Raw genomic sequence first — 23,916 nt, 5'->3', positions numbered from 1 at the left:
CATAAGTTACCAAAGTCTCAAATTTCCTCATGCTTTGCCTCTGCTCAAAAGAGTGATGAGAGAGTTTAAGGAAAAAAATCTTTGTTGTTCTAGTCATATGAAGATAAAGGGTCTTTTCCCTCACTGGAAAAATAGATATCTAGACTAACTACACAAAAAAGCATATAGACTTGATTCTTAGCACATAGTCCTTGTTGAAATGAACATCCATGACTAAATTTGAAAAAAGCAATTAAGTGACTCATAGATGTTAAGGCAGAAGGGACCATTATGATAATCTGGTAGGATCTCCTGTATATCTCAGGCCAGAGTATTAGTTTGGTCCTGTACTGATCATTTGTACCATGTCTGATCAATATGCAACATTCAGACCTTGTGGCCTTCACATCTATGAATCACAGAAATGTAAGGCTGGAAAGAATCTTGAGATCATTAAGCGCAGTCCCCTGCGCTGAGGCAGGACCAAGTAAATCTAGACCATCCCTGACAGGTGTTTGTCCAACCTGGTCTTAAAAACCTGCAATGACAGATTCCACAACCTCCCTTGGTAACCTAGTCCAAACTGAACTATCCTTATAGTTGGAAAGTTTTTCTTAATGTCAAACCTCAGTCACCCTTGCTGAAGATTAAGCCCATTACTTTTTGTCCTACCTTCAATGGACATGGAGAACAATTCATCACCACCCTCTTTATAACAGTCCTTTGAAGACTGTTACCAGGTCTTCTCTCAGTCTTCTTTTCTCAAGATTAAACACATCTACTTTTTTTTTTTTTTTTTAAAACCTTTCCTCATAGGTCAGGTTTTCTAAACCTTTTATCAGTTCTGTTGTTCTCTTCCTCAATTTATCATATTTTTATTAAAGTGTGGCATCCAGAATTGGACACAGTACTCCAGCAAGCACAGCATGAAGTGCTATTGACTCAGTTGGCAAATTTAGAGATGGGTTGCACATACATGTCACAAGTGTGAACTTTAGTGCATGCTAGTATGTGACTGTTAGCTCTGAGAACCCAGCACAGTAGAAAGATTCACTTAATTTCAAGAGATTCATGTCAGTATTATGCATTTTTCCCAGCATCTCTCTCAGATTCTAGGTACATTTAATTTTCCATTCATGTAGTTGGCTTTACTTAAAGGGTGAAGCTAAATACGTATACAAATGTATATCCATCACTCCAGATCCAAGCCCGCTGAATCTCTAACCCACCAACCCTCCATCCCTAACACCCACATCAAGAGACAGACTTTGCAGCAAGACCAAAACAATTAACAAGTCCGAGCTCTGATGGAGCAAATGGAGGACTGAATTCCCAAAACCAAGGCGCCTTCATGGAAACCTTTTAAACTGAGTAGGGAGAGGAGCTCAAGCTAGAGTCAATTTATCAACCTCAGATGCGGCAGTGGCAATCGCTTGGGTAACTTGGTCCCATACCATTTAGGGTTTTATAGGTTACAATCAACATGATGCATAGCCATAGAAGTTTTAAGTTATGATTGTTACAATTTAACTATTACTATGACTATCCTTCTATTAAGTTATTACTGTGGTGCCTAGAGGACCCAACCAGGCCAGGATTTCTACATACACATAGTAAAAGACAGACCTTGCCCCAAAGAGCTTACAGTCTAAAATGACAAGACAGACAAAGGGTGGGAGAAAGGATCCAGTTTTAGCAACAGGAACTGAGGCTTAGGCCTGGTCTACACTATAGGGTTGGGTCAAATTTAGCCACGTTAGGTTGATTTAAAAATGACTGCGTCCACACAACCAACCCCGTTCCGTTGACCTAAAGGGCTCTTAAAATCGACTTCTGTACTTTTCCCCAACAAGGGGAATAGCGCTAAAATCCACCTTGCTGGGTCGAACTGGGGTAGTATGGACGCAAATCGATGGTATTGGCCTCCGAGAGCTATCCCAGAGTGCTCCATTGTGACAGCTCTGGACAGCACTTTGAACTCCAATGCACTAGCCAGGTACACAGGAAAAGCCCCAGGAACTTTTGAATTTCATTTCCCGTTTGGTCAGTGTGGTCAGGTGACCATGCAGCCTCCCCCGAATCATAGAGCATAGAATGTGTCTACGCTCCCCCTATCATCTCCGTCCCTGAGGTTATCACAGATTAGAAGGCAAAACAAAAAAATGCACTCGCAATGACATGTTTTTCCAAGCTCATGCAGCCCTCCCGCACCGACAGGGCACAGCTTAATGCATGGAGGCATTCAGTGGCAGAGGCCAGAAAAAAATTAATTAAGCGCAAGGACACTGATGCTGAGGCTAATGGAGGAGCAAATGGACATGATGACGCGTCTGCTGAAGCTGCAGGAAAGCCAACAAGAGCACAGACACCCGCCGCATCCACTGTATAACCTCCTACCCTCCTCCTCATGCTTCATAGCCTCCTCACCCAGACGCCCAAGAATGTATAGAGGGAGGCTTCAGGCACCCAGCCACTCCACTCCAGAGGATGGCCCAAGCAACAGAAGGCTGTAATTCAAACAGTTTGATTTTTAGTGTGGCTACAATACGCAATGTGGCCTTGTCCTTCCCTCCTCCCCCACCCAACCTGGGCTCGCTCTCTCTCTTTTTTTTTTTAATAAAGAATGCATGGTTTCAAAACAATAGTTATTTTATTTTGAAGGGGGAGGGTGGTTGGCTTACAGGGAATTAAAATCAACAAAGGGGGCAGGTATGCATCAAGCAGAAACACACACAACTGTCACACCGAAGCCTGGCCAGTCATTAAACTGGTTTTCAAAGCCTCTGATGCTACCCTTGATAACAGAACGTCAATGATTGCATTGGCTACTTGGATCACAGCAGGCCCCACAGTAGACTTGCCCATAACAGCAGCGCTGACGGTGAGGTGAGCAGGCTCCATGCTTGCCGTGGTATGGCGTCTGCACAGGTAACCCAGGAAAAAAAGATGTGAAACGATTGTCTGCCGTTGCTTTCACAGAGGGTGGGGCGACTGACGACATGTACCCAAAACCATCTGTGACAATGTTTTTGCCCCATCAGGCATTGGGAGCTTAACCCAGAATTCCAATGGGCAGCGGAGACTGCAGGAACTGTGGGATAGCTACCCACAGTGCACTGCTCCATAAGCTGATGCTAGCCACAGTAGTGAGGAAGCACTCTGCCGACTTCATGGGCTTAGTGGGGACATATGTAATCAACTGTATGAAATTGATTTCTAAACATTGGCTTCTATAAAATCGACCTAATTTTGTAATGTAGACATACCCATAGAGAGATTAAGTGACGTACCCAAGGCCACTTTGGAAGTAAATGACATTGCTGGGAATTGAACCCAGATCTTCTGGCTTTCTGCACATTTCAAGGATACCAGATCACTTGCATATTTCAAGCAGAGTGCAATTAATAGTGGCAACTGTGCAGAACTTACAACTCCTCCCAAGGGTTTCAGTAGAAGTGTTTCTCTCACTTCCACCCAGCCCCCCTTTTTAAAGAGAAAAAGGGAAATTAAATACAAAAGGCCACATTAATGAAGTTAAAAATCAGTCAGACAAGGCAAAAAACGAAGGCTTCTACAATAGTGTTACCTCTGCCATACTGCATATATGCAGTATTTTTTTCTTCAGAGCTCCATTCCCATTAACGGCAAAAAAAGCAGGCCCTCTGTGGCCACTATTTAATGTAATTTTTATCTGTTCAATGCATAACAAAATACACATCTTGCACAAGGGGCAGAGGGACAAGTTAATGCTGTGGAATCCTTTGACCGTTTTCAAACAGTGCTAATTTAAGGTGGCATTAAAGTAGCTTTTGTATTTTTAAAAAATAGTATAGAATATTTGTATGTATTACATATTTATATAATTTGTCTTTATATTTATATTTATAATCATTATATTTTAAGAATGGTTGATATTTGTAAAACCACTCCTTCCTCTAGCTCAGCCTTTCAAAGTCCAAAGATTATGCATTTCTTATGAAAGAATCCCACACTCAAGGTACTGACCCCATCACACTAACCACCTTTCATTAAAAATAAAAAGTTATTTCAAGGTTTGTCACTAGGCATTTCAATAAGAATAATGAAAGCAGAGAGGGTTATAACTAGATTGCAGGTTAATGATTTCTTACCAACTAAGAAAGTTCATGTCAGGAATAATGGAGACTTCAAAGCATGGAGATCAACATGAAGGGTGCGTTCGGGAGGCTCTAAAAGTTGGAGATTTTATTCCAAGTTTTCCATTTCTATGTCATTGGTGTAAGCACTGGTGAAATTCTCATGCTCACCAGGACAAGACCTAGCATCTTCCCCAAGGGAGAGGAGCTCAAACTCATACCAGGCTTTATACTTCTTTTTAATTGCTGCAAGGATGGCCACCATGGAAAAGCCAAACTCAACAATGCTGTGCAGCTGCTTATTCTTTTCATATTTATAACCAGCGGTGTGCATGGCCACCAGCTGGCCATCTGCATTGAACACCGGTGAGCCAGAAGACCCGAAGAAGAAGCTGGTGTCATAGGTGACTACATTGGGATTGTTGATCACCTCCTGGAAACTTCTTTGGGTGAACATGTGAATGCACTGCCTGTCCTCTGAGCCGCATCTGACACTGTTGCACACCTTCTGACCACGCTGGACACGACAATGGCACTCCCGTTTCCGCTCAAATACAGGGACCACAGTACAGCCATCTGCAGATTTCGCTTGTCCATCCGGGTGGCCAATTATATAGATTAGACCATTAAATGGCAATGGGTGAGAAAATCGCACTAGGCCTGCTGGTAATGAGCTTCTATCCCCTTCCAGTTTCAGGACAGCAAAATCAAGATCCTTGTCAGATATTTCAAACCAAGGAGCTAGCGAAAACCAGCTGTTTTCCTTTGGGTATTTATCTTCATAAGAGAAAGTCACACGGGCAGAGTGACTGATTATCGACGCCCAGTCCTTCTCCTCCACTCCTTCACCAACAATATGCCCTACCACATGATGACAGGTGAGTACGTACTTATCATGCAAGACAAAACAAGTGGCAGAGCCATTATTTCCATTGTTGGCCCACTCTATAAACCCCACAGAGTCACTGAGAACACCAAGGCGTTTGTGCACCTTAATAAGAATGGAGTTCTTAGTCTCCTTCCCAAAGTTCTCCCTGTACAGTTTGAACACAGCACGCTTCGATTTCCCTTCCTCCAAGGCTTTTGCAAAGGCTTTTGCAAAGAGCTCGTCAATGACTGTACTTTGTTTCTTCAAGTCAGGATACAGGTCCAGGAGAATAGGTTTAAAGTAATGGTAAGTCTTCCCCTGCCCCTCCTCGGAGGCCATGCAGGATTGGTCATTCCTTGAACAATCCCTGGCCTTGAAAGGTTGCTTGGTTTTAACCACCACCTCAAATGACTTGTTAGCTAGATTATCAACACAGTGATTGCTAGTTCTGCACTTTCCGTTCTCCACCAACTTCCACTCTTTTTCCTCCAGGCAAGAATGAAACCGGCCATCTTTGCATAAGGCATCCTTGATGGTCTCCCCTTCTGGAGCAAAGACACACAACTTGCTCAGGTCTTTAACAAGCTGCCGGCACCAAAGAATTCTGTATCGAGCATTGTTCTCCAATCTATTGCCAAAAGAAGAGACGTAAAATATTACGCATTTCTTTCCCTTGCTCTCAAACTGACGGTATCCCACCACTCCTTTTGGATTCCTATTCACTTTGTAAAATTTCATTTCAAAGTGGGAATTCTCAGGAACGTACTGGAGAGGCATCCCTAAGTTAACATACCCCTCAATCCCTTTTTTCCCCAGTAGGTGTATCTCTTTGCCCTTCTCTTTGTCCAACCGAGCATGGATGTCTGCTTGCGCCATCAGGGCTTTGTAGATGCTGTCATGGGTTTTGCCTATCACCACATGATCCTTGCCACCATCGCCCAAGTTGACAGTGAATTCTTGCTCCTCTTCAGTGGATTTCTTACTGATTAAGAGGCTCTCTCTTGTCTGTCTCTTACTGGTGTCACCCAGAGGAGGTGTACTGTTCACAGATCTCTTCCTTTTGGGAGGTGGGTTTTTCAAGGGAGAGTTTTCCTTATTCTTCTCATTGGGCTAAACAAAACAGAGCAAAAATAACTGAAATAGCACCTTTTTGTGGGTATACCTGGTAAGGGCTCCATCCCAAAACTGTTGATCAAATAGCCCTCTGCCCAGCCACATGGAGCTACAGGTTCCTCACCCCACCACCACCTAGGAGCAGCTGGGAGAAGGAACCATGAGAGCCTCATGTGTCCCTGTGACAGCACTTTTAAAAATAACAGGGACTTGGATAATGGCAGCATTTGAACCTAGTCAGAGAAACTGGGGATAAATGGGGAACTGTTAAGTTTTTCCATCTTTTGACAGACAGCACTGGGGGAGTGCGTGTGTGTATATCTACAGTTATATCTCTTTTCAAGCCTTGCCCACACTACAGCTAAGTTGTGTTTTGAGCAGTGATCCCCAAACTGTGGGATGCACCCTCCCTAGGGGGCACAGAGGAAGATTTGGGGAGGCACAGCAGTGCCAGACCTGGCCCAGACCCCACCAGCAGGGGTAAGGGAGAAAGTGCCACCCATCCCAGCTCTGCCTCTGCCCAGCCCTCATTCCCTTTCAGCCCCATCCCCAGTTCCTGCCCACAGCCCAAGCTCCTTTGCTTAACCAACTGTGCAGTAAAAAGGGGGGATTCCATTACTGGTAAGGCGTGGGGGGGTGGGCAACCAGAAGAGTTTGGGCACTACTGGTTTTGAGTCTAAGCCAGCCCAGGCTCAAGGAATCCTCAAATATGGCTGTAGACATAGATTCTTGCGTGAGAAGTATTGTGCGATATATGGAGTTGCGGAGCCACAGAACGTGCTGAGGCAGGGAAAGGGACAAAAAGTATAAGCAGAAATAGAGTAACATCCAAGGTTGTTGAAAAGCTAGCACTGAGCACGGAAAGACTCCAGCATTCAACTGCTCTTCCCTCTGCTGCTGGGACCGCCTCACTGCAGTGGAAAATAAATCTGGCATCCAAGAATCAAAGTACAGTTTGAGAACCACCTCAGTTCTTAAAGAACTCAGTTTTAATGCTGACCTGCAGAGGAAGTTTAGAAAAATGGACTTTTGTTTTGCTTCCTTAGGGTTCACAAAGGCAGCCTGATTAGAAAAATAAAAAATGTACAGTTTGGTCTTTCCTGGAAGAAATACTGGGACTCTTACAACGTGTATTTCTATTGCTCATCTTAGGTGAAAAAACAAGGCTTCTTTTATCCAAAAAGTCAGTTATTTAAGTTAAGAACTGCCAACAATAAAGGAAGAAATTTTTAGAACCCCTTTGTATTAATTACTTTTCTTTCATTCTCCTGGCTCTTGTGATGTTCTACTTTCTCTAGTTTTCTAGTCACCACAAAGTTTTCCAACATCAACTAGATCTGAATTTATAACATAAAATAAAACAGAAAAAAAATCTTGGGAAAAACCCTTCAAGCTTTCTTTATCATTTATAAATGCACAAACTCATTTCTTCTTTTGCAACTTACTTAACAGTGCTTATGTACAAAAGAAAGCTGGAATAGCACTGGTGCAGGTGGTTAGGACTATGACAAGTGTCTTATGGGTGGAGGGGGAGTTACACTTCCTACTGAAGGATCCAGTATACACCAGTGTTGGAAAGAGAATACTAGGCTAGAAAGACCACTAGTGTGATCCAGTGTAGCATTTCCTACATTCTGTGTGTGCATATATGAGGAAGGGTGGCTGGTATACCACCAATCCCTCTTCTTGTTTTACAGTTACTGGAGGTTGAGATGGGGTAGCGCTGCTTAGAATAAGCCAATATTAATATACCGTTAAATATTTCTGGATATTTCCATCGCTGCCTGATTTTTCCTTCTGGGAGAGCTTCTTCCCAACAGCTTGCTTCTTGGGTCCCATATTGACTCAAAGCAGATGTAACTGAGAACATGTAAAAGACAGTTTTCAGTATCTGGAGGCAGCCAAGTGAGAAGGCACGCTATAAAGGACAGCACAGGGTATGTGGCTTTCTGTTGTGTTGCCACCTCACACTATTACCACTACTCTTTTGATATTTGGTGCTGAAAGCATGAAAATGTGATGCCCTTTCAGGGTCCCTTCCAGCTCCATGAGATAGATATAGCTCCCTATGTTTTCTGTTTCAGTCTGGTCTTCGGGATGGAGGCCACTCCTGTCGCACGGCCACAGTGCAGAGCCCAGGCCCCAAACTATGTGACAAAATGTGTGTTTCACCTCTGCACCTTTCTGCGAGGCTCCTGCACCCTGACTGGGGGTGGGCAAAGGCCCCCTGGTCTCTACAGGCCCTTTACAAACAGGGGCAGGCTACCTGGCCCATCACCCACATGTTGTTCGCGTGACGAGCTGTCAAACTACATCGACATTTTCCCCACCTCCCTCCCCCCATTCCCCAACTCACTCCCTCCCCCCAATTCCCACCCCTCCTCTCCCTCCCCCCATTCCCCAACTCCCCCCCAATTCCCCCTTCTCTCCCTCCCCCCATTCCCCAACTCCCCCCCAGAATTCCCACCCCTCCCCCCATTCCCTCCCTTCTCTCCCTCCCCCCATTCCCCAACTCCCCCCCAATTCCCCACCCCTCCCCCCATTCCCCAACTCCCCCTCAATTCCCCCCCTTCTCTCCCTCCCCCCATTCCCCAACTCCCCCCCAATTCCCCACCCCCCATTCCCCAACTCCCACTCCTGCCTCACAGCTCCTCTCGGCCCCGCCCGCTCGCCCCCACCACTCGCCTCGCGCGGGACGAGGGGGGGGGGTCTCGTTCCCAGCCAGCCGAGTCCCCCTCAGTCAGCCCGCGCCGCAGCCCGTTCGATCCGTCTCAAGTCGAAACTTCCCGCTGCCTCCCGCCGCGCTCATTGGCCACTCGCCTGCCAATAGGGAAGCGGGAAGGGAGAAGAGACGGCACCGTGACTGGAGGGCGCGAGAGCCGTGTCCCCATTGGGCGCCGTGCGAGGCTTTTTCCCTGCCCCTTGATTGGCTGGCGAGTTGCCTGCGGCGGGAGTTCTTGTTGCTGGCAGGGGGAGAACGGGGCGGGAAGAGAGAAAAGGGAGGAGCCCGGGGTGCGTCACGGGAAGGGGCGGGGCACAGTATGTCCCGCCTCCCCTCCCCCACTTTCTCCCATCCCTCATACCCCAACCCCACCCTCACTGCACATCCCAGCCACCCCCCCACCCCATATACTGCCCCTCACTGCAAATCCCTGCCCTCCCACTGCCTCCTCTTACCCCTCCCTGCATCTCACCTGCCCCTCCCCCCATAGCCCAGCCCCTTCCCCCGAACCCCCACACACTGCCCCTCACTGCACATCCCAGCCACCCCCCCACCCCATATACTGCCCCTCACTGCACATCCCAGCCACGCCCCCATCCCCCCATACACTGCCCCTCACTGCACATCGCAGCCACGCCCCCATCCCCCCATATACTGCCCCTCACTGCAGTTCCCCACCCTCTCATTGCCTCCTCTTACCCCTCCCTGCATCTCAGCTGCCCCTCCCCCCATATCCCAGCCCCTTCCCCCGGAACCTCCACACACTGGCCTCACTGCACATCCCAGCCACCCCCCACCCCATATACTGCCCCTCACTGTACATCCCTGCCCTCCCACTGCCTCCTCTTACCCCTCCCTGCATCTCACCTGCCCCTCCCCCCATATCCCAGCCCCTCACTGCACATCACAGCCACCCCCCCACCGCATACACTGCCTCTCGCTGCACATCGCAGCCACTCCCCCATCCCCCCATACACTGCCCCTCACTCCACATCCCAGCCCTCCCACTGCCTCCTCTTACCCCTCCCTGCATCTCACCTGCCCCTCCCCCCATATCCCACCTCCTTCCCTTGGAACCCCCACACCCTGCCCCTCACTGCACATCGCAGCCACTCCCCAACCAATCCAGCCCCCCACATCCCAGCCATCCCACTGCCTCCTCTTACCCCTCCCTGCATCTCACCTGCCCCTCCCCCCATATCCCAGTCCCCCCCGAACCCTCACACACTGCCCCTCACTGCACATCCTATTCTCCACCCTGGCACCAACTCACTGGATGACTTCAGGCAAGTTACTTCTCCCTTCTGGGCTTCAGCTCCCCCCAGTTCTAAGGTGTGAAATGGTTCCTTGCTCCTGGGCTGGAAAGTGTAATGCAGGCGGGAGGCGTGTCTGAAGGCCTGTCTTTCCCACAGGTGTGAGATGAGGACAGAGTTCAGCCTCCATCACGACCACCCTGATTTCTTTACTCTGCCACACGCCAATCACCGTTGAAGCCCCTTACTCAGAGAGCTCTGACCCAGCGTCATTCTGGGCCAGATTTTCAGAGATGCTGAGCATCTGCGGCTCCCCCAATGTCTGTGAGAACTCCAGGGTTCTCAGTACTTCTGAAACTCAGGGCAATTTATTCTGAATGCTGGGACAGGACTGAGCCTGCAAAGGCAGGTCCATAAACACCCCTCAGTCCACAGCAGATCTCCCATCAATAACAATACAAGCAATCCGGAGAATGATGAAGGACAGTTGGCCCAATGCTGGGAGTGGGGAGGATATAGCTCTAATATGATCACTAAACTTCTATCTAGTAAAGTATCAGAGGGGTAGATGTGTTAGTCTGGATCTGTAAAAGCAGCAAAGAATCCTGTGGCACCTTATAGACTAACAGACGTTTTGGAGCATGAGCTTTCGTGGGTGAATATCCACTTCATCAGATGCATGTCACCCACGAAAGTTCATACTCCAAAACGTCTGTTAGTCTATAAGGTGCCACAGGATTCTTTGCTGCTTCTACCTAGTAAAGTTACTGGGAGAACAAAAATTTCTGGTCACCCATGTTACATGAAAATGGCATCTTAAATAGATTTAACAGTTACTGACGCATTTCCTAGAGCTGTTGTCCCGGGCTGGCTGCAGACTCAGGCAGACGGAACTGTGGCAGCTAGACACCTATCACCTTTGGAAGATTTTCCTTGTAGCCATAAGGGCTTTAAAAAAGGGAAGGAGGAGGATCTGGGGAACTACAAGCCAGTCAGCCTCACCTCAGTCCCTGGAAAAATCACAGAGCAAGTCCTGAAGGAATCCATTCTGAAGCACTTAGAGGAGAGGAAAGTGATCAGGAACAATCAGCATGGATTCACCAAGGGCAAGTCATGCCTGACTAACCTAACTGCCTTCTATGAGGAGACAACTGGGTCTGTGGATGAGGGGAAAGCAGTGGATGTGTTATTCCTTGACTTTAGCAAAGCTTTTGATATGGTCTCCCATAATATTCTTGCCAGCAAGTTAAAGAAGTATGGGCTGGATGAATGGACTATAAGATGGATAGAAAGCTGGCTAGATTGTTGAGCTTAGCTGGTAGTGATCAATGGCTTGATGTCTAGTTGGCAGCCGGTTTCAAGTGGAGTGCCCCAAGGGTCTTTCCTGGGGCCAGTTTTGTTCAATATCTTCATTCATGATCTGGAGGATGGTGTGGACTGCACTCTCAGCAAGTTTGCAGATGACGCTAAACTGGGAGGAGTGGTAGATACGCTGGAGGGTAGGGATAGAATACAGAGGGACCTAGACAAATTAGAGGACTGGGCCAAAAGAAACCTGATGAGGTTCAACAAGGACAAGTGCAGAGTCCTGCACTTAGGACGGAAGAATCCCATTCATTCTTACAGACTAGGGACTGAGTGGCTAGGCAGGAGTTCTGCAGAAAAGGACCTAGGGGTTACAGTGGACGAGAAGCTGCATATGAGTCAACAGTATGCCCTTGTTGCCAAGAAGGCTAACAGCATTTTGGGCTGTATAAGTAGAGGCATTGCCAGCAGATCGAGAGATGTGATCATTCCCCTCTATTCAACATTGGTAAGGCCTCATCTGGAGTACTGTGTCCAGTTTTGGGCTCTACACTACAAGAAGGATGTGGAAAAACTGGAAAGAGTCCAGCGGAGGGCAACAAAAATGATTAGAGGGCTGGAGCACATGACTTATGAGGAGAGGCTGAGGGAACTGGGATTGTTTAGTCTGCGGAAGAGAAGAATGAGGGGGGATTTGATAGCTGCTTTCAACTACCTGAAAGGGGGGTTCCAAAGAGGACGGATCTAGACTGTTCTCAGTGGTAGCAGATGACAGAACAAGGAGTAATGGTCTCAAGTTGCAGAGGGGGAGGTTTAGGTTGGATATTAGGAAAAACTTTTTCACTAGGAGGATGGTGAAGCACTGGAATGGGTTACCTAGGGAGCTGGTAGAATCTCCTTCCTTAGAGGTTTTTAAGGTCAGGCTTGACAAAGCCCTGTCCGGGATGATTTAATTGGGGATTGCTCCTGCTTTGAGCAGGGGGTTGGACTAGATGACCTCCTGAGGTCTATCTCATAGAATATCAGGGTTGGAAGGGACATTTTTCTTCACTGAAAACTTGCACTGTGCTCCCCATGAATCCCAGATTAATACCTTGTGTGGGCATATGGTGACCAGATGTCTCGATTTTATAGAGACAGTCCTGATTTTTTGGGTCTTTTTCTTATATAGGCTTCTATTAGCCCCCACCCCCTGTCCCGATTGTTCACATTTGCTGTCTGGTCACCCTATGTGGGCAGCTGCAGAGCTCAGGGCTTGAAGGCCTCTTGTCTAATGATCTGAGCCAGCACCAAACTAGGACCCTCAATCTCCTGTGTTCAAAGCAGGACTCCAACAATGATTCCCCGGATGACCTTGGGCAAGTCACATCCCTGTTGTGTGCCTCAGTTTCCCCCAAAAATGGGGCTCTATCTACCTGCTCCACCGGGCTGCAGGGATGGTTCGGGATGAAGCCTTGGAAGGTGGCATGTGCTGAGGATGGTTACACTTTTACAGCCATGATCCATTCCCGCAGGTGGACTGGTGGCCACGGTCTCCTTTTCCTTTCCCCCCCCCCCGCCCCGCCTCCCGCTGCTGCACTGCTGTCAATAGGGCCAACTGCAGGTGGGCTGATAAAACCAGCTCCCATCTGCAGCCGACGACCCTTGAGTAGCAGCCACTGCTGCGGCAGAGGGGCCGGGACTGACAGAGCCGGAGGGAGCAGGCTAGGGAGAGATGCAGCAGCCCGGGGAGGAGGCTGCGGCTCCAGGCTGGCAGGGGGCACGCAGGAAGGCAGTGATGTGGGGTGCAGTGGATGGAGGTGGCGGAGCCTGTGGTTGCAGAGGAGGCCTGCAGAGATAGGTGCTAATGTGGCTGCGAGTGGCCCATCCCCCCACCAGGAGTACTAGTGTAAAAAAAATTGGGGGGCACTGCTTTTTGGCACCCCCAAATCTTGGCAGCCGCCTAGTTTGCCTTGTGGTTACAACAGTGCTGCATCTAGTCCACCCCCTGCTCAAAGCAGGACCAATTCCCCACTAAATGAGGGGCAGTAAAGCAGGAAGGAGAAGGGGGGCTGGGAAAATTGCAGCCTGGTGATCCCGCTGACGGAGAGAGATGACTACTTGTAAGCAGGCTGCACAGATCCAGAACCAGCCCATAGAGCTCCCCTCAGGCACAGAGTTAAGGATGGGTGGCTCAGTCTGTGTGACCTACCCTAGGTCCCCAGATCTGCTCACTGGCTGTGATTCTGCCTCTGTGATCGGATCCCTCTGTCAAAACAGATGTTTCAATGCTCTCTGGTCTAAAATAATTGGCTCCAGCAACTCTACACACAACCCCCTCCACCTCTCAGTGTTGAGAGCCCCAGTGCCAAAGAGAGAGACCCTACAGTAACAAATCAGTGTTTATAATCCCAGTGCTAAAGAGAGACGTCCAACAAAAAACAAACCAGCCCCACCTCTAAAGAGAGACCCTACAATAACATATCAGCCTGCAGGGCCCCAGTACTCCTATCTAGATGAACCTGGACTAACAAACCAATGTCTGCAGCCCCAGTGCTCAAGAAAAACCCAGCAATAACATACCAGTTGTGGTAAGATGAGGCCCTGAAACATAAACCCTTGTATCAGAGGTCTGGTATGATGCCTAAGGCCTGAACTAAAGTAAGGGTCAAGACTTTGCTAACATAAAGTAAAGTTCAGCTGTGAGCCAGAGGCAGGCCCTGCTCACAGAAGCTGGCAAGGAACAGGCTGATGTTGCAAATATACACACACCTAAAAGGTACTAAGCACTAGTAGTATAACCATGGGCCAGGATGGGACCAGAACATTCCAGTATAACGCATTCCACATAGACAACAAGGAACAGGCCAACCCATTCTAAAGACTGGGGAAGGAGGGTAATAGGAGCTGTGGAGCTGGATACAGTTGTTTCGTTTGAACCAACATGTACAAGGTGAGAGGCAGCACCCAATACGTAGAAGGGTTGCACCTTTATACATCGGGAGTGAGGTGTAACTTGTTTGTACCCATTGTGACAAAGTTCCTCCTCTACCTTGGTGGGTCCTGCACTTATCTGGCAGATTTGCTCACCTCAGTGATCTTCCCCACAGTCTGGGTCAACTCCTCCTGTGTCTGATCAGGAGTTGGGAGGTTTGGGAGGAACCCGGGCCCGCCCTCTACTCCGGGTTCCAGCTCAGGGCCCTGTGGATTGCAGCTGTCTATAGTGCCTCCTGTACCAGCTGCATGACAGCTACAACTCTCTGGGCTACTTCCCCATGGCCTCCTCCAAGCACCTTCTTTATCCTCACCACAGGACCTTCCTCCTGGTGTCTGATAACGCTTGTACTCCTTAGTCCTCCAGCAGCACAGCCTCTCACTCGCAGCTCCTTGCACCTCTTGCTCCCAGCTCCTCACACACACTTCCTCTCCTCTAGCTCCCCCCTCCCTGACTGGAGTGAGCTCCTTTTTAAACCCAGGTGTCCTGATTACCCTGCCTTGATTGGCTGCAGGTGATCTAATCAGCCTCGCTGCCTTCATTGGTTCTAGCAGGTTCCTGATTACTCTAGCGCAGCCCCTGCTCTGGTCACTCAGAGAACAGAAAACTACTCAGCCAGTGACTAGTATATTTGCCCTCTACCAGACTCCTGTACGCCCGCCCACCTCCGCTGGATGCCAATAGGACCAGACTCCTGTACCCCACTGGCCTGGGTCTGTCACACCATGTATAAAAGTGCACCCATGAAGGGTTGTCTTTGTCTGGCCTAGGGGGCAGTGGAGAATTCCGCCACTGACTGAGCCGGTCCGTTGTCAGGGGCCACGTATTCGTAGTATGTCCTGTAGAGGCTGCTGGAAACTATTGCTGTGCTTCGTTTGACAATAAGGTACCTTACTGGAGTCTGTGGTCATTGGGGGTTCTCTTGGGGTCTGCTATGTCAGCGATCTGTGCAGAACTGAGGCAGCGCACAGAGGGAACACACACTTTATCATCACTGAACAGAGCAGAGCACCACACCGGTTACATCTGATGACAGACACCAGCGTGTACAGCCCAAGAACAAGCAAGTGACCTTCTCAAGCTCGTACATGCAACCCCAGCATTCACAAGAGACCCTATGATAACAAACACAGTGATTTGGGGAGCAGGGTGAAACCTGGACATAGGCTCCCGCTGAGATGGAGAAGCTCTTGGGAGCAGTGGGATTTGTGCATAGGGACAGGACACCCCCTGGAGCTCTGACAAAGATGGGGAGCAGCCTAGGGGGTGAAAAGTGGGGTTAGGATGTTCCCCTGGGCTCTGATAGGTATGCCGAGACCCCGCCCCCATCCTGGGAAAGGGGAAAATGTCAGATCAGGAAAGGTAACAACTCAACCTCCACTGCAAAGGGACTGGGAACCTGGACTAAATAACCTGGCCCTGCCCACTGCTGGGAGAACCAGAGGGGGGGGCCAGGAGCAATGGGTGCTGGGAGACCCTAGGAAGGGGCCAGTTCTGTGGTGTTCAGTGAACACTTAGGTGCAGATCCTCAAAGGAATTTAGGCCCCTAACTCCTGCTGAAATCAATGGGAGTTAGGCACCTAAATACCTTTGAGGATCTGGGCCTCAGTGCTTAAGGGGCTTGCCAGAGCTCTGCTTCCTGCTGTGTCCTGTTCCAGCCGGCTGTGTAACAAAAGCTTCCCAGCACCCTGCCCAGGTTTTCTGTCTGCAAAGCTCAATCCTTAAAGGCACAGTCCCCAATAACACAGGTTCCAAGTCTCTTTGGTCCACAAGGGATGGGGGGAGGGGGGTGCCACATCAGGGCCTCCCAGGAAATCCCACACCCTCCAGCTATAGTAGAGAAAAAGCCTGGAGCACCAGGCCTGATGCAAGCCCTGAGATCTGAACCAAAGTCAGCAAAAGCCAGGCCCTGTCATCCAGCAGAGGCTTGCTTACAAGTTCGCTGTCCGGCACATGAACTTGGCAAAGGCACGGTGAGCGTTGCTAAAACACAGGCACTCCCAAGGAGTTCTAGGCACTGGCTAGTGTTGGTAACATGCCAGGAGTGTAATATGTAATTTGTTTGTCTCAATGTATAAAAAAGAGAAATCATAGGAGGGGCACCTTTGTCTAGCTTAGGGAGCAGCAGACAGTCCCGCTGCTGACTGAGCTGAGACCATTTTCCTGGGCATATATGTAGAGTCTATTGGGCACTAATACGGCGCTTCATCAGCCATAAACTTGGCCAAGTGCCTTCGCCACCTAACAGTCTGTAGTCTTTCTGGGTAGTGCTGCCGAGGACCATTAAACCAGCTCTCTGCAGGGTTGGTACAGCGTACGGAGTGAGTACACACACACACACCAGCTGACAACAGCAGCAGCCAACGCAGGAAGCACCTTTCACAGCTGCACAAGTGGTTTCTGGGGAGCTCCTCAACAACCTTCTCCACTCCATCCATCCTCACTGAAGGTGAGAGGTCTATGATCTAGACTGTGCAGAAAAGCCATGGTGGGTGGCGGGCTGATGTGCTCCCTGCTCTGGGGACTAACCTCTTTGCAGACTGGCAATTCACACACGCAAGTGGGAGTGAAATTGTTTTCATCCAGCTGCATCACAGACAATAGCCTGGTTGTTCAGCGGGCCGTGGGAAGCCCTTGAGATGTAGCAAGAAGGTCAGGGGCTCTGCTGGAGACAATGAGTGAGGCCACCAGACAGGAGGGAGGGAGGTAAATTTCCTCTGGGGGAGGCCTCAGAGCAGATCTGAGTTAACGATGCGACCTTCCCACCCCAACTGACCCCAGGCCACATTCAGGCTCTTGCTGCACTGGGACAGTGAAAAGACTTTCATCTGCCACCCTAAAACAAAACTGTTGTTCTGGAGAAGCAATTGCACATTTATAAAAGATCCCCAGGCTGTGCGAATCAGCCATAGCCTCTTTGGAGTCAATGGGCCAGATCCCAACTGGTGTCAGTCAGTGAAGTCTGTTGGATTCATTGCAGCTGAGCTGCAGTGGAACGATGTTGATTTACACCAGCTGAGGATCTGGTCCTGAGTTTTAATTTTCTGTTGGAAGCTTCATTTTAGACACTCCCCTCCCCTTCACACCTATACATGAGCACACACAAATCTCCAGTTAAACCCCCTTTCGCCTTCAAATGTCTTTTAACGAAAGCTGAGCAGGGTCAGGTGCAGTGATGTGGCTCAGACACACCATAGTTACTCCTCAGAGTTTGGACAACTCTTGTATCACAGCTGGGTCACATCTTATCCACACAGCCACTTAGCCTGCAGAGGATGTTGCTGTCCCGAAGCTCTCAGAAGGACTTTCCCCCCTCGCACTCCATCTTTCCTCAACTTTTTTCAGTTCCAGCCAGTAAGACTCTCCTGGCAGCAGGAGCCAGACAAGCATTGACAAAGTGTAAAAACAAGGCTACGCTACCATGTTAGGATATAGATATTCAGGCCTGCCTGTAAAGGCCTAGACTTTAAGAATGTAGGTGTATTCTTATCACTTAGCTAGTTATAGGGGTACAGAAAGAGAATCAAAATCATTATCTGCCTTGTAAGGGCCTTTTCTCTCTGTGACAGTCTGAGGCCCTGTGCTTAAGCTAGGGCCATTGGCTAAGCAGCAGGGGCAGCCATAAACTGGGAAACATATGGTTACATCCTCACATTTCAAAACTAGTCACACTGAAATAAAGCAATCTGGGGCTGTTAGAAAGGTGATTTGTTATCGCCTCCAGAGAAAGGGAAGAGCCTAGAAGATTTAAAGAAAAAGTACTCTGATGGCATCCTGTCTGGCAAGAAGTCACCAATAGCTGGGGTGTGAAATCCTCATTTCTTTGTTCTATCACTGTAGTCTCCATTTCTCTGCAGTTTGTCTGTATAATCTCTGCCTGGTTCTGTGATTGTTTTTGTCTGCTGTATAATTAATTTTGTTGGGTGTAAACCAATTAAGATGGATATAGTTGTTTAGATAATCATGTTATAATGTTAGGATTTGTTAGTTAAACTTCAATAAAAATGATTGGTTAAGGTATTGCTAAGCAGAACTCACATTGTGCTATATAGTCTGCAGTTAATCAGGAAGCGTGTGTGTGTGGAGGAGGATGAGAATCATGTTTTGCTAAGGGTAGGGAATGGGAACAGCGAACACAGGCAAGGCTCTGTGGTGTCAGAGCTAGGAAGCAGGACTGTGAGGGTGCAGGACTCACCCCTGCAGTGCCTCCTGCTGGTCATCTCAGGGAATTAGGGTTTCCAGCCTCTGGAGCGCCCTCTGCAGGCCAGTGTTCCACTGCCACTGGCCCCCATGTCCCTCATAGAACCCGGTGCCCCTTGTCTTTGGGCTGCTGGCCCTAGCAATAACCCCCCTCCCCAGTCTCAGGGTCTTCCCACCCAGAGGAACCCCCAACCCTTTACCCCCACCCCCACCTCACCTCAGTCATGGGCTACTGCCAGTCACCATCTAGCCCCTGCTCACTAGGGTAGGCTGCAGTGTGAAAGTCACTCATCACAGGCAAGATGGATTTGGACCTGCTGCCTCAGCCTAGCCTTGGGCTGCCCCCTGCAACCCCAGTACCTAATTAGCCTTCCACTAGGCCACGGTCTGGGGGGCAGTGGGGTTCCAGGCCAGAGCTCCTCAGTTTCTATGGCCTTCCTCTAGCCCTGCTCCACTCCAGGTACCTTCTCTCAGCTCCCTGCAGCCAGATCCCTCCCTCTCAAAGTTAGAGAGAGTCTCTCTGTGCTTCTGCCCCCAGCCCTCTTATAAGGGCCAGCTGGGCCCTCATTAAGCCAGCCCTGGCCTGATTGGGGCATGGGCCCCATCTGAGGCATTGTTAGAGCTGTGGGCAGGGAGCCTGGGCCTGGGATAGCAGGGGCTGCGGGTCGGGATTGAGGGGCACGGTTAGGGCTCTGTGTGTGGAGAGCCGAGGGCTGGGATAGCAGGGGCTGTGGGTTGGGATTGAGGGGCACGGTTAGGGCTGTGTGTGTGGAGAGCCCAGGACTGGGACAGCAGGGGGCTGTGGGTTGGGATTGAGAGTCACAGTTAGGGCTCTGTGTGTGGAGAGCCGAGGGCTGGGATAACAGGGGGCTGCGGGTCAGGATTGAGGGGCACCGTTAGGGCTATGTGTGTGGAGAGCCCAGGATTAGGATAGCAGGGGGCTGCGGGTCGGGATTGAGGGGCACGGTTAGGGCTGTGCGTGTGGAGAGCCCAGGGCAGGGATAGCAGGGGGCTGCGGGTCGGGATTGAGGGGCACGATTAGGGCTGTGTGTGTGGAGAGCCCAGGACTGGGACAGCAGGGGGCTGTGGGTTGGGATTGAGGGTCACAGTTAGGGCTCTGTGTGTGGAGAGCCGAGGGCTGGGATAGCAGGGGGCTGCGGGTCAGGATTGAGGGGCACCGTTAGGGCTATGTGTGTGGAGAGCCCAGGACTAGGATAGCAGGGGGCTGCAGGTCTGGCTTGGGGACACCAGCAGAGCTGTGGAGTAGATCAGCAAGGCAGAGAAATCCCCCGCCAATGGCGGTCCTAGGGCCCAGGCTCACGCGCCAGTCTGCGAAGTGCACCTTCTGCCTTGCCGCCCCTCAGCACCCACCTCCCCAGCAATCATCTCCACTGTGTTCTCCCTCTCTGGCCCAGGCCCCAGGGCCTCTTGCCCACTGCCCCATGCAGCTGTGTGCAAGGAAAGCAAGCTGCTGTTTCACACCAAGGCACAGCCCACGGCTGCCGGGCCAGGCCTTGATTGTCTGCCAAAAAGAGGCAGCTGGTGGGGGGAAAGGGGAGCAAGGAAAGGGTGTGTGTCACTCTAGACAGCCTAGGAGACCTTACTGAGCAAGAGGGCTGCCCCCCAGGATCCCTCTTTTACCCACGCTCAGCACAGGAGAAGGGTAGAATTTTGCCAGTTATCCACGTCCCTTTAGGGATCAGCCTTTGGGGCTCAACCCCTCCACAGGCAGAGCCCAGGGTGCACTGTGCTTGAGGTGGGCGGAGAGCTGGGGCACGGCCCTAGTGGGGAGGGTCAGAGCAAGGCAGTGGAGAACTGAGCCCTCAGGCTGCAATGTCACACCACTTTCCCATCTCCCTCCTGCAGCCCTACAGAAGCTTCCCCCCCCACACTCCATCCTCCCCACCAGCTGACATCAGCAAAGGGCTGCCAGATGCCTCCCCACCCTCTGCTTCCCAGACCCACAGCTCTAGGTCTTCCTGCTCCAGGCCTGGCTGCTCCACACTGCAACTCTTTCAGTTTTGCTCTGGCACGGGACCTCTTCAGCCTAGGGAAATTCCTCGGTAGGAAGAGCCAAGGCAGGCTGAGTTTGTAGCAGGCCGGGAATCCCCTTTTCTCTGCGTCCCAGCCACAGGCAGGTTTCAACTGGCCTGTGATGGGGGCTGGAAATTCCAAGTGTTGACACCAGCCTATTTTCATCTGCTTTCCAGGGGATGGTGCTGCGGGGAACTTTCTGAAAGCATTTGTGGCAGGGTTGATGAGTGCAGACAGGCAGGGGAGTGTGTGGGTGTGTGTGTTGGGGGTGCAGAGGTGGTTGTGTTTTGCTGGGGAACTTTTCAAGGGTAAGTTTCTCTTCCTCTTTTGTTGGGAGGGTAAGTCAGATGATGACTCCGGTTACTTAGCTCAGGGCTCGCACAGAGGCCTCGCCTCCACGAAGGCCATTGGACAATCTAAGAGTTCCTCTTTTTTTTTTTTTTTTGGTGCACATTTAAAAATCAGAGACTTCCTGGAAAAGGAACCTTACTGGGGAAAGAGTCAAGCCAGCGTCTGGGAGGGAGAGGAGCCGGGAGAGGGTACAAAGAAGAGCAGGGGCCGCGTCCCATTGAAGGAAGCTTGGCTCCAGGACGGCACAGCCATGGTGCCTTGGCTCTGGGCTCTGCTGATGGCAGCTGGGACGGGCGCCTTGGAGCCCGGCTTCCAAGCTTGCAAGAGGGCCCTGAACGTCAGCGTGCTGGAGGTGCTGCCAGGCGGGGGCTGGGACAACCTGCGCAATGTGGAGGTGGGGCGAGTGATGAGCCTCAACTACTCACAGTGCCGCACCACGGAGGACGGCGAGTACCTGCTGCCGGATGAGGTGGAGGTGGTGCCGCTCCGGGAGAGCAGAGTGGAGGTGAATGCTGAACTGATCGAGAACTGGCTTTCCTACACTGACGCCTTTGCCCTCTCCATCAATGCCGAGGTCTCCTTCCTGGGCGTCCTCAATGGAAAGTTCTCTTCTGGGTGCCAGGAGACCAAGACCCACAATGTTTACGACCAGACGGTCACCACCCGGGTGCAAGTGCGGCACCACATCTACTCGGTGAAGGCCCAGCCCGCCTTCACCCTCCACCCCAGCTTCCGGCACGAGCTCCTGGCCATCGGCAACCAGCTGGAGAACAACCAGAGCCAGACGGCCGCATACCTCGCTGAGCTGCTAGTCCTGAACTATGGCACCCACGTCCTGACCAGGCTGGAGGCCGGAGCCAGCCTGATCCAGGAGGACCAGGTCAAACTGACCTTCCTGCAGGACAAGGTGGCCGAGAAGGCGAGCATCACCGCCTCAGCCTCTGCCACCTTCTTTGGCAAGGTCAACGTGGGGATTGGCGCCGCCGCGCAGGTCCAAGACGAGCTGACCAAGAGCTATCTGGAGAACACGGTGGACTCACGCATTGAGAGCCGGGGCAGCGTGCCCTTCTACCCAGGCATCACGCTCCAGAAGTGGCAGGAAGGTATCCCCAACCACCTGGTGGCCATCGGCAAGGCCGGCCTGCCCCTGCCCTTCTTCATCAGCCCGGAGGCCCTGCCGGAGCTTCCAGCACCCACAGCCAAGAGGGTGGCAGCTGTGGTGGACAAAGCCATTCATCTTTATTACGCCATCAACACTCACCCGGGTTGCGTCAAGGCCGACGCCAGCAACTTCAACTTCCAGGCCAACGTGGATGACGGCTCATGCCTTGGGGCCAGCACCAACTTCACCTTCGGGGGTGTCTTCCAGAAATGTCGCGGGGTGTCAGGCCTGGATGGGGAGGAGATGTGCCAGCCGTACCGCACCCAGAACCCGCTGACGGGGGGCTTCTCCTGCCCAGCCGGCTTCACACCCATCCCGCTGCACAGCGAGGACCGCACGGCCAGCAAGCCACAAGCCGAGTGCCACGAGCAGTGCCACTCCTGCTGGCTCTTCTTCTCCTGCTGCCATAAGGAGTGCGGCGTCCGCTACTACTCCACCACCGTGCGCTTCACAGCCCACTGGTGTGCCGCCACTGGCCCTGTGCCTCAGGGCTCAGGCTTCCTCTTTGGGGGGCTGTACAGCGCCGGCGAGGAGAACCCGCTCACCGGGGCCCACACCTGCCCGCCCTACTTCTACCCACTCTCGCTCTTCGATGGGCTGAAGGTGTGCGTGAGCGACGACTACGAGATGGGCACCCGCTTTGGCCTGCCCTTCGGTGGCTTCTTCAGCTGCCAGGCTGGCAACCCCTTGGCCGGGCCCCTGAAGGGACAGAGCCCTGGGCTCCTCCAGGATTTCTTCTACCAGGACTCTGACACCGCCTACCCCATGAAGTGCCCCCAGGGGTACAGCCAGCACAAAGCCTATCTGAGTGATGGCTGCCAGATCCTCTATTGCCTTCAGGCTGGGAGCCTCTTTGCCCAGCAGCTGGCTCCCATCAAGCTCCCGCCCTTCCTTCGCCAGCCGTCCCCCAATGCCAGCATGTCCGAGACCATCCTGGTACTGGGGGAGGGCAGCCAGGCCTGGGTGAAGCTGCAGGGCAGTGGACACTGGCGGTCAGCCAATGTCACCGATGAGAGGGAGATGGCCCAGCTCTTCCAGGCTCAGTCCAGTGCGGGGCCCACGGGGGGCGCTGTGGCTGGCATCTCAGTGGCCGTGACGCTTGTCCTGGCAGCGGCTATCGCGGGGGCTATCTATGGCACCTGGAGGTACAAGAACAGGGGGTACCAGGAGGTACAGTCCCCCAGCTGTCTAGTGGAAGAACAAGGGAGCTACGGATCCACCACAATGTCTCTTGGGACAAGCTCAGCCTGAGAGCCCGGGAACTGGGCCAAGGACTCTCCCTGGGGTGAGGCTCACACCTCCTGGGTGAGGGGTACGGGGCGTGGCAAGGCTGGGGGAGCAGTAGCTTTTAATCACATGAATGTATTAATGTTGCAGGTTGCGCTCAGGCAGCTCTCTGATGCACCCGGGGACGGTAGTGGCACCTTTAAGAGAAGCCTCATCTGTCTAGAACAGCCCTAGGAACCCCCTATCAACTGGAAGGGAGTTCCTATGTGTAGCCAAAGGGGGGCACTGTTCCGCCCACCAACGGGGACAAAGGAAAGTAGGTGTCTGGCAGTAAGAAAATCTACCTCTTAAAGGGGAAGGGGCCACGTGTACATATGGATCCCAGGATTGCCAAGCCCCCAGGTTAAAAAATCATGAGATTGATTAAAATAATGTTTTGAGGGATTTGTTATTAAATGGTATTAAAAATGTTATTAAAAAAAGGAAAGCTGAGAATCTCGGGGACTCTTGGGCCTCCAGGAACTGGGCCTTGATGAACGTACTAAATAGCATAATGAAACCAGTGAGCGGTGCATGTGGGGATCCTGCCCACCCCTACCAGCCCAGAACAGCC

General features: G+C 51.3%; 2 protein-coding genes across 2 annotated transcripts; one reads left to right on the top strand and one right to left on the bottom strand.

Annotated features, from left to right (window-relative positions):
- Window positions 1-3,062: 3,062 nt before the first annotated feature.
- LOC115651059 (protein FAM111A-like) lies at window positions 3,063-9,010 on the bottom strand. The gene is made up of 3 exons (XM_030561912.1): window positions 8,761-9,010; window positions 7,828-7,935; window positions 3,063-6,072 (listed from the first exon to the last, which is right to left on the bottom strand). Exons 2-3 carry the CDS (start codon window positions 7,912-7,914, stop codon window positions 4,204-4,206), a joined length of 1,956 nt encoding a protein of 651 aa, XP_030417772.1. The 5' UTR covers window positions 7,915-7,935; window positions 8,761-9,010; the 3' UTR covers window positions 3,063-4,203.
- A 12,032-nt stretch (window positions 9,011-21,042) lies between these two features.
- Window positions 21,043-23,759, top strand: LOC115651058 (macrophage-expressed gene 1 protein-like). The gene has a single exon (XM_030561911.1). The coding sequence runs from the start codon at window positions 21,165-21,167 to the stop codon at window positions 23,325-23,327; it is 2,163 nt and encodes a 720-aa protein (XP_030417771.1). The 5' UTR covers window positions 21,043-21,164; the 3' UTR covers window positions 23,328-23,759.
- The last annotated feature ends 157 nt before the right edge of the window (window positions 23,760-23,916 follow it).

This window comes from Gopherus evgoodei, chromosome 4 (genome assembly GCF_007399415.2).
Source record: "Gopherus evgoodei ecotype Sinaloan lineage chromosome 4, rGopEvg1_v1.p, whole genome shotgun sequence".
Taxonomy (NCBI): domain Eukaryota; kingdom Metazoa; phylum Chordata; order Testudines; family Testudinidae; genus Gopherus; species Gopherus evgoodei.
The sequence above is the reverse complement of the archived record's forward strand: the minus strand, read 5'-3'. Positions and strand labels throughout refer to the sequence as shown.